This window comes from Bos grunniens, chromosome 7, assembly GCF_055505025.1.
Source record: "Bos grunniens cultivar Pamir isolate PY7600 chromosome 7, Bosgru_T2T1.0, whole genome shotgun sequence".
NCBI lineage: Eukaryota > Metazoa > Chordata > Mammalia > Artiodactyla > Bovidae > Bos > Bos grunniens.
The window spans coordinates 12,208,694-12,223,210 of record NC_141171.1 but is presented as its reverse complement, the minus strand read 5'-3'; the positions used below and the strand labels follow the sequence as shown (position 1 = coordinate 12,223,210).

The following is a 14,517-nucleotide window of genomic DNA, read 5'->3' as shown; positions in this document are numbered from 1 at the left end:
ACTGAAGCCTGCCAGGCTCCTCTGCCCATGGGATTCTCTAGGCAAGAATACTGGAGTGGGTTGCCATATCTTCCTGCAAGGGATCTTCCCAATCCAGGGAGTGAATCTGCACCTCCATGCCTCCTGCATTGGCAGGTGGGTTCTTTACCACTAGCACCATCTGGGAAGCCCAAAATGCACACCAAGTAGGATCAATGAAGACCGTAAATTAAGAGTAGACACTGGGGTCAGCTCCAGGTAGGTTTTTAACTCCTCAATGAGCTGATCTTTTATTTGTCAGCATTTGGGGATTGTGGAGGGGAAAAAAAAAATCCCAAGGGAAAAGTCACACTAATATCTACTCCACAGAGTTTTGCTCTTCTGGAAATATCTGCCACACTGATCTAGGAGAAGAATCAGATAGCCATTCTCCCTTGCCCTTCTAGCACAATCTACTTTTCTGAGTGGGCCAAGGCTCTGATAATATGCTCCAACATCTCCCAGGGCGTCGACGTCTGCTTCCGATACAGAACATTCCTCTTTAGAGAGTTTTTTATTAAAAAAAAAAAAGTGGGCATCTGATGTGAGGGCACTCTGGGTTTCTCACTGAGATTCCCGAAAATAAAGGGTGAAAACCTGGGATCCTGCATGTGCTTCAGGAGAAGGAGCAGGATAAGACAGAGACCAGAGTCTGCGGCTCTTGCCATGGCCCACATTCCTACACAGTGCTCAGGGGACGATCTGCTGGCATCAGCAGGGCTGGAGGAAGATGACATTCACACTGGCGCCAGGAAGAGCGTCAGGAGTGAGTGGCATTAAATGGGGGCTTGAGGAAGGTTGACAGATGCACCTTATTGAGCTGACAGATTTGAGCTCTTTAGAAGTCATCATCAGAGCCCGTCACAGCCATATTTAAATCAGCCTTCCCATCCACGAGAACACGGAACCCAGGTGTGTGGTCCAGACAGCTCTGCTGACTGGACTCCTTCGAGAGTGAAGGAAACCAATGGAAACCCGAACATCAAAGATTTCCATGTGGGTTTTCTGACTTAGGAAGAGAAAAATGAAATTCCTGAGAATCTCTTTAAATCTGCTGGCTTCAAGCTGAAGCTGCCGAGGACAGTGGGGTGCAGAAATGGAGCTTGGGGCGGGGTGGTGGATCACAGTGGCAAAGTGCCCATGAGCATGGAGAATGCAAGGTTGCACCCTCCGCCAGCGTACCATGCTGGAATTTGCATGTGGAGGTAACGCTTAGGCCCTAGGAGCCCACAGCCAAGTTCATGGGATGCGTAATGACTCCTCCTTCACATGACAGTGAGAAATCTGCTTTGCCCACTCACCTGCGACCCTCAGTAAATGCTACTTCCAAGTACACGTCATCCGCTATTAGGTACAAACTCAAAGAGAAACGCCTTCCCCACAAAGTTCCACCAAAGACACACACAAGAATGATCCCAGCACCACAGTCTGGAAATTACTCAAATGGCCCTCAACCATAGAACGGAGAGCTACACTGCAGAGAGTCAACAATAAAGTAGCACACAGTGTTGAGAAGGAAAACCAACAATGACCTGAAGTGACATGGATCCATCTCACAGACAGATTGTTGAGCGGGGAAAAAAAAAAAAGCCAGACACAGAGGAACACAGCCTCTGACTCCATTTCCAGGAGGCTTAAAAGGAGTCCAAATGAACCCATGGGGTCAGAAGTCGGGGTAGCGGTAACCCTTGTAGGGGGATTAACTGGAAGGGGGCAGGAGGGGACTTTTGGGGAGCTGGTCACTTTCTTTTCCTTGGCCCAGATGCTAATGGCATGAATGTTCACTTACTAAGCTGGACTTGACTTGGGTACTTTCCTCTCTCTATATAAACACAGGGAAATATATACATATATGTAAGTCATTACTTTTAAAGTTCTAAATAAGTACTTAAACACATTTTTGAATGGCAGAAATATTTGGATACTCAAGTCAATGTTCTGCCCCGGTACCCTGACTCCTCATGTTTCCATACATCCCGTCTCTTTGCACTGGCCCAGATTTCCTTACCCAGCCCCCATCTCTCTGTCCCCTCCCCTCTCATCCTTTCTCCTTCCCCCCGCTCCTCCCCAGAAAGCTCAGTCCTGGATGATTCTGCTTGGGGACAGATTAGGGGAGTGGAGAGCTCTCCCCTTTGACCCTTTGAGAGTGGGACTGTATAATGTGTTTGCTGCCTCGGGCCCAGAGAGTGAACAGAAACTGACAGCAAACAGCAAAATGCACAAACTCATCACGAAGCTCCTGAGAGCATGAAAGCCAGAGAAAACCTCTCAAGGACCGAATGCTCCCAGGTCACCTGCATCTCTCTTTTAAGATTCCTCCTTCCAAAGGACTGTTGCCATCCCCTCCCCAACAGTCCTCTGATCTGCAGGATTCAAGCTGGACTGGGGTGAGCTAAGGACACATTTGGACTCCCACCTTCTTCCTTTCCTCTTAGAAGACTCTAAATACAGGCTCCGGAAGGCAATCTAAAACCATTTTCAACCCGGAAACCTGTCAGCCCAGTGAATCCTTCCTGGGCACCTCCGACTTATCTGATCCTGCACACACTGACATCTTGCCATTCTCTGTGCCCTCCTACTCCTCCAGGGATTGAGAGGAGACAGGCAGAGTGAATACAAGACGCCGGACCATTTCAACAGATCATCACAAGGTTGAAACTTGGGAGGCAAAGACCTGGCTCCTGCCTGGGGCACCCATCAAAATGACATCATGATTAGTGGTACACCCCTCCCAAAAGACAGCCGCTGAACCTCTGAATTTTCACCACCCTCCAAGTAGACTGTTCACACACACTCCAAAAGCTCAGAGCCCTCTGTTGCAGTTTCGGCGCCCAGAAGCCCAAATCCTGCTCAAAGTGGATCCACCAGCCAACATGTTCCTCCAATAAGCAACCCCAGGACCACCCAGGGCTCAGCCTTGTAGGGTGTATAACAGTCAAAACCATATGCAAAGAGGATGGGGGGCTCATCAGTGAAGCCCAGGGACCCAGCCAGTCCTGTTCATTTTTACACTGAGGGCAGCCAGTTGGAACCCAGCCGAGGAGCGGCACACTTGGGCACGGCACGGTGTCCGGCCAGCCTGGGGAGCAGGGTGCATTCCCCCGACTTGGAATCTGGGTCATGCTTAGATAACTGCTAGAAAGCCCGACTAATTACCCATCCTTGTCTGCCTACATCTCAACAGATGTTAAGCCCTCCTCAAGGTTTATTTCAAGCAGGCACGAATTTAAAGAAACACGGGGGGATCTGCATTTTAATAGCATCTCCACAGAGGGAAATCTGGACTCCACCTTCTTCCTCTGGAGCTTTAATTTAAAAAAAAAAAAAAAGGCATTTACCTGCCTGAGATGTCCACATGGAGGCTGACTCTCCTGGTGTCCCCTCCTGGGTCTCTAGGGTGGAAGAAGCCGATTCCAACCCAAGGCCTGACACGGCACCCCAGGAAGGACCTGGCACCTCATTTTCTCTTGTCCTGTCTTTCTTATGGAAGTGGCCCATCCTGGGTCTTTCAGGTCAGGGCCCCAGATGGGGCAAACTGGGATGTATCCTACACCCCGAAAGATGATGAGATCCCTAATCAGTGGCAGAAGGCAATGGAACCTGCAGACATGGGGGAGAATAAATGCCCCTCATCCCTTCCCAGCCAGCGGCCCACTAGGGAATATTCATTCTGGCCAGTGCTGGCCCCTCCGTATGAAGGCCATATGCTCTCATACTGGCTCTTGGCCCTGGGAGCCCCTAGGTCCCCTCCTTGAGAGGGCGGCCCCCAACCTCGGGGCCAGCAGAGGTGGAGAGGCTGAGAGCTGAGACTGGGCCCGGCTCTAGAGATAACCGTGGACTCTGGTGAGGGGCGGCTAGGGAAACCCAGCCAAGGCCTTCCCCCGCCCCGGTCCTTCCCCTGCCCCGGCCAGAGCACCCAGGCCCTGGCCGGGTCCATGCTCATTCCGGAGAACTCTGACCCACCCGGAACTGGCTCTAAAGGCCCCTGTACGACCCCCAGGGCCCAGCCCTCCTTCCGAAATCGGTCCTTAGAAGGAATCCACTCCCCCTGGCACCCCCCAACCCCAAGCCTGCACAGTAGCTCAACCCAGATCGGGGTGGAGAGACGCTCCGCACTCCTCCCTGGTGCCCCCTCTCCCACCCCCTGGAAGACCCCCCCCCCCACCACCTCCCATCAACCCCCGGGTCTCTCTCCCAGCCTGGAAGAGGGGAAGCGGAGGGAGGAGGGGGAGGCGCAGCTGCCGGGGGTTCGGGGCAAAGGATATGGCCATTCGGTGATCTTTTTGGCGTATTTTCTCACCACGTTGTCCTCGCTGAAGAGGAATAGAGACCGGTTGACCGTGAGGCAGTTCTGTCGGACGGGGATGGGGTTGTAGAGGGCCATGGTCCGCGCTCTCTGCGCCATTGACTGCTTGTACATCCTTTGCGCCCCGGGCTGCCCGCCCTGCCGGCTGCCCCCGGCTCCTCGCCCGCCTCCGGCGCCCACGACCACCCCGGCGGCTGCCCCGGAGCCTCCTCCCCCGTAGCGGGCCGGCATCTCGTCTCCGAAGCGGGCCATTCTGCAAAGAGCAAAGGGCTCCGGGTTACGCTGCGGCGAACGATGCGGAAGGCGCCGCCGCCGCCGCCGATGCTGTGAAGACGGCGGCCGGAGCTGCGACTGCGGAGACGCTCCACGGCCCAGCCCATCGGGCGGCGGCGGCTCGGCGCCTCGGGTCGGGGGCTCACAAGGCGGCTGCCCGGCCCCAGCCGGGGATAGCAGCAGCTCGGGACATCTTCCTGGCTGACCCCGGAGAAGGAGGGGCTGGAGGAGGGTGCGGGGGCGGGGCGCGGGGGCCGGGGAAGGGGGGAGGGGAGAGAGAAGCGAGGCAAAAAATAACCGAGGAAGGAATCCAGGCAATCCCCAATCCACCCACTCCGGAAAAAAAAAAAGGGAGGGGGGGAAGGCAGTTTAAAAAAAAAAAAACGCACACCCCCTTTAAGACTCGAAGGATTTGCAAAGGACTCCCCCCGGGACGCAGTGGAAGCTTCAAATCCCCTCCGGGGTCCGGGTCAGGCTGGCATCTTGCAAAAGCAGTGCGCTCGGCCCATTAAAACAGTTTTTATTTAAAAAAAAAAAAAAGCAAGTCTTTCCTGGGGGGAAGGGGAAAGGCAGCCCCCAAATTACAAAAGAAAAAAAAAAAAAGAAAAGAACCCTTTCTGTTTTGAGTTCCTAGACCTTAAAAATGCTGAAAGATCTGTAGCCAAAAAATTAAATTAAGAGTATTAAGGGGAAAGGAAAGAAGGGGAAGGGGGAGGGAAACACTCCGAAGAGGTCTTAAGGAGTCTTGAAGCCGCAGGGTCCCGGTGATTTTTTTTTCCTTCCTGAATCACCAGCGGCTGCCTCTTCTGCCCAAGGAGGAGTGTGAATGTGCGTGTGCGCGCAGCGTTTCACTCAACCGTGCCTCATCTTGGGGTTAAATTGCAGCAATGAAATCCTGAAAATTCCCAACAAGAGGGGAAAAAAAAAAAAAAACGAGAGAGAGAGCGCGAGAGGGGGAGAGGGATGCGCGGTTCTCTTAGCCGCTCAATAGCTGCTCCGGATGCTGCAATGCCTAGCGTCCACCACCCCTCTCCCCGCCCCAATGCCTCCTCCTCCTTCTTCTCTAGATTTTGCTAAAATAAGACTGGTGTGGAAGGATGGCGGGGGGAAGAGGAAAGAAGTGGGGGAAACGGGCGCAAAGGTCTGAACCACTGGCCAGCGAAGCTCCAAAGAGGAGCGTTTGATGAGTTTAACGGGAGAAAGACCCACCCCAAGTGGGGGACACATGATGGCCTGCGACCAATCGCGGAGGCGCGAGGGGACCTGGCTCCGCGGAGTTTTGTGGGGGAGAGAGGGGACAGCCGGATGGTCGGGTGGCAAGGGGGAAGTTGGGACGACAGATTTCTCCTCCCTTGGGAGGAAACCTTGTTTTCCAACGGGTTCCATTTCGGTTGCAGACAGCCGGACGCTCCTAGCATCTTGCAAGGAGAAGGAGGGAGGAAGAAACTTACAGACAGAGAAGGATGGAAATGCAAGTCTAGGGTCCTCTACCCAAATTTGCTCTATTTAGCAATACACCAATTTGAAAAACCGGGAGCATGGTTTGATGATACTTCTGCGAAAGTTTCAAATCACCCAGGCCCTGCAAACTGGAATGAAATATTGACCCCTGTCTTCGGAAAGACCCTCAGGGGTGTCAAATCTGAATGGCCAGGAGCAGATAACTAACCAGGTCCTGCTTGGCTGGATAAAGGTCTGGCTTATGTGTGTCCCATGGTGTTTGCTTCCCTCCAGAGCCACTACAGGGCCTTTTTTATATTGTGAAACTGAAAACACACAGAAAAATACCCAGAGCATAAATACACAGTTTAAGAATTTGCTGTGAAACAAACACACATGAAACCAACACCCAAGTTCAGATGGAAAGGGCACCTTGCTGCCTCTCTGGAAACAGACATATACCCATTCTCCTCAGCAATGTAACCACATCCTGACTGTATGGTATTAATAACTTTGCTATTCTTTATACTTTTACTACTTTACTGTGCATTCCTAAACAATACAGTTCCACTTTGCATCTCCTTAGATTTTCAATGAGTATGTGTGTGTGTGCTACATCACTTCGGTCTTGTCTGACTCTTTTGCAACCCTAAGGACTGTTGCCTGCCAGGCTTCTCTGTCCATGGGATTCCCCAGGCCAGAATACTGGAGTGGGTTGCCATTTCCTTCTCCAGGGGATCTTCCCAATCCAGGGATCGAACCTGAGTCTTTTATGTCTCCTGCATTGGCCTTCAGGTTCTTTACCACTTGTGCTACCTGGGAAGCCCCTTATATGAATATAATCATCAGTATATGCTCTATGATGTCTGATTTCTTTGGTTCAACATTATGTCTTTGACATAGAGAAGACTGTAGTTGCCAAGGTGGGTAGAGGGTAGGTGGCAAAGGGGAGGACTGTGAGTTTGGGATAAGTGTATGCAAACTATTATATACAGAATGGATGAACAAGATCCTACTGTATAGCACAGAGAACTATACAGTTCATAAACCATAATGGAAAAGAATACGAAAAAGAATGTATGTGTGTATACACACACACACACACACACATATATATATATATAAAACTGAATCACTTTGCTGTATGGCAGAAATTAACACATTGTAAATCAACTGTAATTCAATGAAATAAGATTTTTTAATTGTCTTTAAGATTCATCTACTTTTGTCACATGTAACTGCAACTGATCGCATTTTCACTGCTGTATAGTATTTCAGTGAAAGAATAGCCAGAATCTGTTTACCCATTATCTTCTTGATACATATCTAAGTTGTTTCCAGTTGAGGCTCTTAAACAAATTCCTGCTTTGAGTAATCCTGGTTCCTATAAGTATACATTTCTATAGGAAGAGCCTTAAGCATGGAATTTCTGGGTCCCAAGTAGCATATCTTCAGATTTGTAATATGTCATTAAACTGTCTTCCAAAGTGGTTTCTTTCTACCAAGAAACCACTGAATTTTCACAAAAGCAATATATCGACTGGAAGGCAGGGGTGAGGGAGGAGAAAGGGAAGAGGATGAAGAAGATAAATATTTTTCCAAGCTTCAGCTGGTCGAATCCTAGTTAGTGCTCTCCCATCAGTATCTGTATCAATATTGTATCAGATACTGTTTAGTATCTCCAGGAGGAGAAGGGGACAACAGAGGATAAGATGGTTGGATGGCATCTCTGACTCGACGGACATGAGTTTGAGCAAGCTCCAGGAGTTGGTGTTAGACAGGGAAGCCTGGCACCCTGCAGTCCATGGGGTCAGAAAAAGTCAGATAGGACTGAGTGACTGAACTGAACTGAACATCAGTATTTGAGTTCATTTGAAACACACTAGAAAAGGTGACTTTACATAAATTCTCCATTCTGTGCCTGTGGGTAAGACTTTACAGGTTGCTTGTAGCACTTTCGAGATTTTCTATCTTGTCAAGGTATGGACAAAATGATTAAACCAAGAGTGATCAGAGTTGCAAGGAGATGGGTTGTGTAGGATTCTCAGTAAGCATTGAAGATTTTTCTACTTAATGTTTCAGAATTCAAAGGCAAATAGTTAATATGCATTGAGAAGTAATCTCACATGCACGGATGTAAATAGCCAGTCATATAAGAAGGCTGCACTGCAAAGCGAACTTATGCACATAATTTGTTACGATGGACTTTTCTGAGAAGACAGTTGAGTTTCATAGCATAAGCATTACCTACAGGGATTTCTAAAGATCCCAGAGCTTTTCAGAAAAGAGTTAACTCCTCACTGGGAAAGTCCTTACTAAGATGAAGCATCTACAAGTCTTCATAGAAGTCCCACTTTACAGATGGAAATACTGAGGCTAAGAGAGAATTTTAAAATATGCCTAGGTCACTAATGGGTCTGAAACTACTTCTGCCTCTATTGGGTGGAGAGAATTTTATAGAAACACTTTGGAAAACTGGCCATTTTTTCCAATGCTGAACATCTGAATACCCTGTGACCCAGGATTGGCACTCCTGGGTATATACGCAAGAGGAATGAGGATGTACGTGGATGTAAGTCCACTCCCTGGGATGTGAATAGCATCATATTCATACTAGTTAAAGACTGGAAACTTCCCAAACGTCTACCAATAGCAGAATAGGTCAATGCACTGTGGAGTGTTTGCACAAGGAGCCCTCTGCAGCAATAATGACCAGTTGGCAGCCACACACAAGTGCTTGGATGAGTCTCACACACACCATTTTGTGCCAAAGGAGCCAAGAGTACAATAGAACATGGTGTGGAATCTCTGTTATATAAAGTTCAAAATGGGCACAATGAATCCATGCTGTTAGAAGTCAAAGTAGTAGTCACTCTGGAGGGCTGGGGAGAAACTGGCACAAGGGGTGCCTTCTGGAAGCTTCTTGATCTGAGTGGTAATGATACGGGTGTATTCACTTTGTAAATACCGTGCATTTGGTAAGATTTCATTAAGCTGCACCTATGAGTTGTATGGTTTTCTATGTGTCCTCCAGCTCAATAGAAAATGTTTGGAATGCTTCTGAATGTAGATTTCAGGGAGCACTACTCATTATAGTGATCTGTGATAGTTCTCCTTGTGGACTTGAACCATGAAGTCCTACAACAAACTTTGGCAGCCTTTTCAACCAGAAGACAAAGAGAAATCTTCCTAGATGCCCTGACCCAAGTCTAGACAGGAAACAAGCTGGCTGCTTGTCAGAACTGCCTGCAAAGTGTTGTAAAACTTTTGAGTCCTGGGCCTTCCTTCTGCCCTGACTTTCATTCAGCCAGTCTATAGGGGTACATCTAGGTTTGCTAATCACTGCTCTGGAACATACAAACTTACTATTCCTATCTTACCATTATCTAGAGTTATCAAAGCAAAGAGGAACTAAAGAGCCTCTTGATGAAAGTGAAAGAGGAGAGTGAAAAAGCTGGCTTAAAACTCACTGTTCAAAAAACTAAGATCATGGTATCCAGTCCTATCACTTCATGGCAAATAGATGGGGGAAAAAGTGGAAACAGTGACAGACTTTATTTTCTTGGGCTCCAAAATCACAGCAGATGATGACTGCAGCCATGAAATTAAAAGACACTTGCTCCTTGGAAGACAAGCTATGACAAACCTAGACATCATATTAAAAAGCAGAGACCATCACTTTGCTGACAAAAGTCTATATAGTCAAAGCTATGGTTTTTCCAGTAGTCATGCAGGGATGTGAGAATTGGACCATAAAGAAAGCTGAGCACCAAAGAATTGATGCTTTTGAACTGTGGTGTTGGAGAAGACTCTTGAGAGTCCCTTGGACTGCAAGGAGATCCAACCAGTCCATTCTAAAGGAGATCAGTCCTGGGTGTTCACTGGAAGGACTGATGCTGAAGATGAAACTCCAATAACCTGATGTGAAGAGCTGACTCATTGGAAAAGACCCGGATGCTGGGAAAGATTGAGAGCAGGAGGAGAAGGGGGTGACCGAGGATGAGATGGTTAGATAGCATTACTGACTGAATGGACATGAATTTGAACAAACTCTGGGAGATGGTGAGGGACAGGAAAGCCTGGTGTGCAGCAGCTCATGGGGTTGCAAAGAGTCAGACATGGCTTAGTGATTGAACAATAAGAATTATCAATGGTGGCAATGCTGGCATTTTTGATGTAACAGTTTTTGGCATTCACGTGTCTGGTACATCCTGGGCTGTTCAGCACCCCTGGCATATGTCCAATGTAGGGTCAGTAGCATCCCAGTCTTGTGAAAAGCAAAAATACCCCCACTCATTTCCAAATCTACCCTCCCCCTGTCAAAGTGGCAGAAGAGTCTATGCTTTCATCTCACCAGATGGTATTCCCAAAGCTTGCTTAACTCTAAAGTTTGACATGGTGGAGTTCCTCTCTCTTTCCTCAGAAACTTCCAAAGTCTTCCAACCCTCTCAATTGCTCTATTTCCCTTTTCTGGAAAGAACTCAACTCACATACGCTAAAGTGTGACAGGGATCTAATGGGTTCACTTTTCAAAGACCAAAAATTTCTATATAGCCAAAGGAATGAATCTCTAATATTGGAATCTTACATACCATCCAGCAAATGGAAGTGAATGGGCAAGAAATCATCATAGACTCCTCAAATTAGTGCAGTAGGTAGTTCCTTGTCCTCTTTCCACCATTAATCCAAATTAGTAAACACTGACCCAGTAGAAAGATTTAGAAACTCATTAGCATTGCAGACAGAAGCAGTTTAATAGTGGGACTCTAAAAATCAGTCTTAGCCACTGGTTCTAATCTTTAACACATTTGCAAGCTGGAGACTTAATTTATCAATCAGCAGCAGCACTACCAGACTGGCTTTGAGAATTATATTCAATTGAACAGTGCAGGCATCTCTGAAATAAATGCCCTAAATAAATAACAGCAAATTGCATTCATTTGGCTGCTAAAACAATTATCAACTAATCCAGTCATTTTGAGTTGCAAGAATGGATCAGCCAAAAGACATTTGGTCTCCAACTTCTGGTCTGGATACTCATTGGGAGTGAGTACCAAGATCTTTGGGAGTTGAAGGGTAAAAACACAAAAACCAAATCTGATAATCTAGACATTTCCAGGTCATGATATAGGCAGTCAAGAGTGAATCCAGAGATGAAATATGGCTGTCACTCCAGGCATAACATTGCATAGCAGTATTTCCAAAAACAAATGAGATAGAGTCAAATTCTGGATGCAGACTCAGGTAAAAATCGTAGCTCTAACACTTCCTAGCTGTGAGCTCTTGGAAAAGTGCTTAACCTCTCTGAACCTCAGTTTCTTTGTGTAAAATGGAGACATGACTCCTTGCGCCACAGATTACTGTAAGGATTAATTAAGACCAAGCCAGTAAGCATGCACAATGACTAATACATAATAAGCAATCCAAGAATGATGGTAAATAGATTTTTTTTTAAATCACCAGAGTCTGGAGAGATTGTCCATGTTCATGGATAGGAAAACTCAACACTAATAAAAGACAGTTATCCAAAATACTAAAAGAATTCTTAAGACTCAACAATAAGAACACAAACCTGATTTTTAAATGGGTCAAAGATCTCAAAGGACACCTTGCCAAAGAAGATATACAAATGGCAGATAAGCATGTGAAAAAATTCCCCACCTGGTATGTCATCAGGAAAATGCAACCTAAAGCAACGAGACACTGCTACAGACCTATCAGAATGGCTAAAATCCAAAACCCTGACGGCACCAGACACTGGTGAGGATGTGGAGCGACAGGTACTTTCACTCACTGCTGGCAGGAATGCCAGTGGTCCAGCTACTTTGGTTTCTTAGAAAACTAAACTCACTCTTGTCATACAATCCAGCAACAGCCCTACTTGGTATTTACCCAAAGGAGTTGAAAACTGTCCATACAAAAACCCGCACACAGTTGCTCATATCAGCTTTATTCATAATTGCCAAAACTTGGAAGAACCAAGACATCCGTCAGTACATGAGTGGATAAACTGTGATATATCCAGACAATGGAATGTTGCATGCATGCGTGTGTGGTCAGTCACTTCAGTCATGTCCGACTCTGCAACCCCGTGGACTATAGCCCACCAAACTCCTCTGTCCATGGGATTCTCCAGGCAAGAATACTGGAGCCGATTGCCACGCCCTCCTCCTCCAGGGGACCTTCCTGACCCAGGGATCAAGTCCACATCTCCTGCATTGCAGGCAGATTCTTTACCCACTGAGCCACCTGGGAAGCCCCAATGTAATATCATTCAGTGTTAAAAGAAATGAGTTATCCAAGCCATGAAAAGATATGGTTGAAACTTAAATTCATATTACCAAGATAAGAGGCTGTGCATATTGTATGATTCCAACTATACAACATTCCGGAGAAGGCAATGGCACCCCACTCCAGTACTTCTTGCCTGGAAAATCCCATGGACGGAGGAGCCTGGTAGGCTGCAGTCCATGGGGTCGCTGAGGGTTGGACACGACTGAGCGACTTCACTTTCACTTTTCACTTTCATGCATTGGAGAAGGAAATGGCAACCCACTCCAGTGTTCTTGCCTGGAGAATCCCAGGGACGGGGGAGCCTGGTGGGCTGCCGTCTATGGGGTCGCACAGAGTCGGACACGACTGAAGTGACTTAGCAGCATACAACATTCTGGAAAAGGCAAAGCTGTGGAGACAGTAAAAAGATCAGTGGTTGTCAGGGGTTAGGGTAGAGGGAGGGATGCATAGGTGGATCACAGAGGAATTTTAAGGCAGTAAATTACTCAGTATGAGACTATAGAGGTCCAAATCCATAAAGGTACACACCAGAGTGAACCTTAACTATGGACTTTGGTTATAAAGTGTCCATACATTGTACATACATTTGTTATACCATGTACTACATTGACATGATGTGTTAACGATGTGTCAATGTAGGTTCATCAATTGTAACAAATTCACTGCTCTGAAAGGGATGTTGATAATGGGGAGGGTTGGGGCAGGTACATTTGTTAAAACTGATAAACCAACAGAGTGCAATTCTATTAACTAAACTGTACACCTTTTTTTTTTTTCTCCCAGATTTCCCTGGTTTTCCCATTAATATCCTTTTCCGTTTCAGGATCTCATCTAGGATACCACATTCTTTTGCATCATCTTTTCTCCATAGTCCCCTTCTGGCCTGTGACAGTTTCTTTTCTTGTTTCTCAAAACTTTGATCATTTTTAGGAGTACTAGTCAGGCAGTATTTAAAATGTTTCTCAATTTGGGTTTGCCAGTTGTTTTCTCATGATTAGAATATGATGATGGATTTGGGGGAATAAGTCTAGAGAGATGAAATGATGTCCTCATTGCATCGTATCAGTGAGTCATGATGTCCAGGTGACTTATTACTATGATGTTGACCTTGATCCCTTGGTTAAAATGATCTCTATCAGGTTTCTGCACTGTCGAGTTACTATTTTTCCCTTTACCTAACCTACTCTTTGGGAATGATCACTAACCCCAGCCCACACTGGTTAGGAGTGAAAGTCGCTCAGTTGTGTCTGACTCTTTGTAACCCCATGGAATACGGTCCATGGAATTCTCCAGGCCAGAATACTGGAGTGACTAGCCTTTCCCTTCTCCAGGGGATCTTCCCAACCCAGGGATCAAACCCGGGTGTCCCGTGTTGCAGGCAGATTCTTTACCAGCTGAACCACAAGGGAAGCCCAACTGGTTAGGAGAGGGGAGATTAAGCTCCATCTCCTGGAGGGAAGTGTATTTACATATATTCTTTTTTTTTTTTTCAATTGAAGTATAGTTGATTTATATTATTGTTTTGACTCATTGGAAAAGACTCTGATGCTGGGAGGGATTGGGAGCAAGAGGAGAAGGGGACGACAGAGGATGAGATGGCTGGATGGCATCACTGACTCGATGGACGTGAATCTCAGTGAACTCCGGGAGTTGGTGATGAACAGGGAGGCCTGTCGTGCTGCGATTCATGGGGTCGCAAAGAGTCGGACACGACTGAGCGACTGATCTGATCTGATTGTGTTAGTTTCAGGTGTATGGCACAGCAATTCACTTCTATGTGTATATACATATATAACTGAATATATATACTTTGGGCTTCCCAGGTGACTCAGTGGTAAAGAATCTGCCTGCCAATGCAGCAGCCGCAGGAGACTCAGGTTCAGTTCCTGGGTCAGGAAGATCTCCTGTAGGAGGAAATGGCAACCCACCCCAGTATTCTGCCAGGATAATCCCACGGACTGAGGAGGTTGGCGGGCTACAGTCCGTGGGGTCATAAAAGAGTCAGATGCGACTGAGCAACTGAGCCTGTACACATGCATATACTTCAGATTCATTTCCCTTACAGTTCATTACAAAATTTTGAGTATAGTTCCCTATGCTACACAGTAGATCCTTGCTGACTATCTATTTTATACACAGTAGTACGTATATGTTAATCCCAACCTCCTGATTTAACCCTCCTCCCT

At 46.9% G+C, this 14,517-nt stretch overlaps 1 protein-coding gene across 8 annotated transcripts in view; it reads right to left on the bottom strand.

Moving 5' to 3' along the window:
* CACNA1A (calcium voltage-gated channel subunit alpha1 A) overlaps positions 1 to 14,517 on the bottom strand; it is a 347,269-nt gene that overhangs the window by 247,320 nt on the left and 85,432 nt on the right. For all 8 annotated transcript variants that reach the window (XR_015166640.1, XM_086408911.1, XM_086408912.1 and 5 more), the window contains exon 2: positions 4,285 to 4,577. Coding sequence is in view for 7 of the 8 variants with exons in the window: in XM_086408911.1 (XP_086265037.1) it covers positions 4,285 to 4,577 (293 nt within the window). In the remaining variant the exon portion in view is untranslated. The remainder of the gene's footprint in view (positions 1 to 4,284; positions 4,578 to 14,517) is intronic.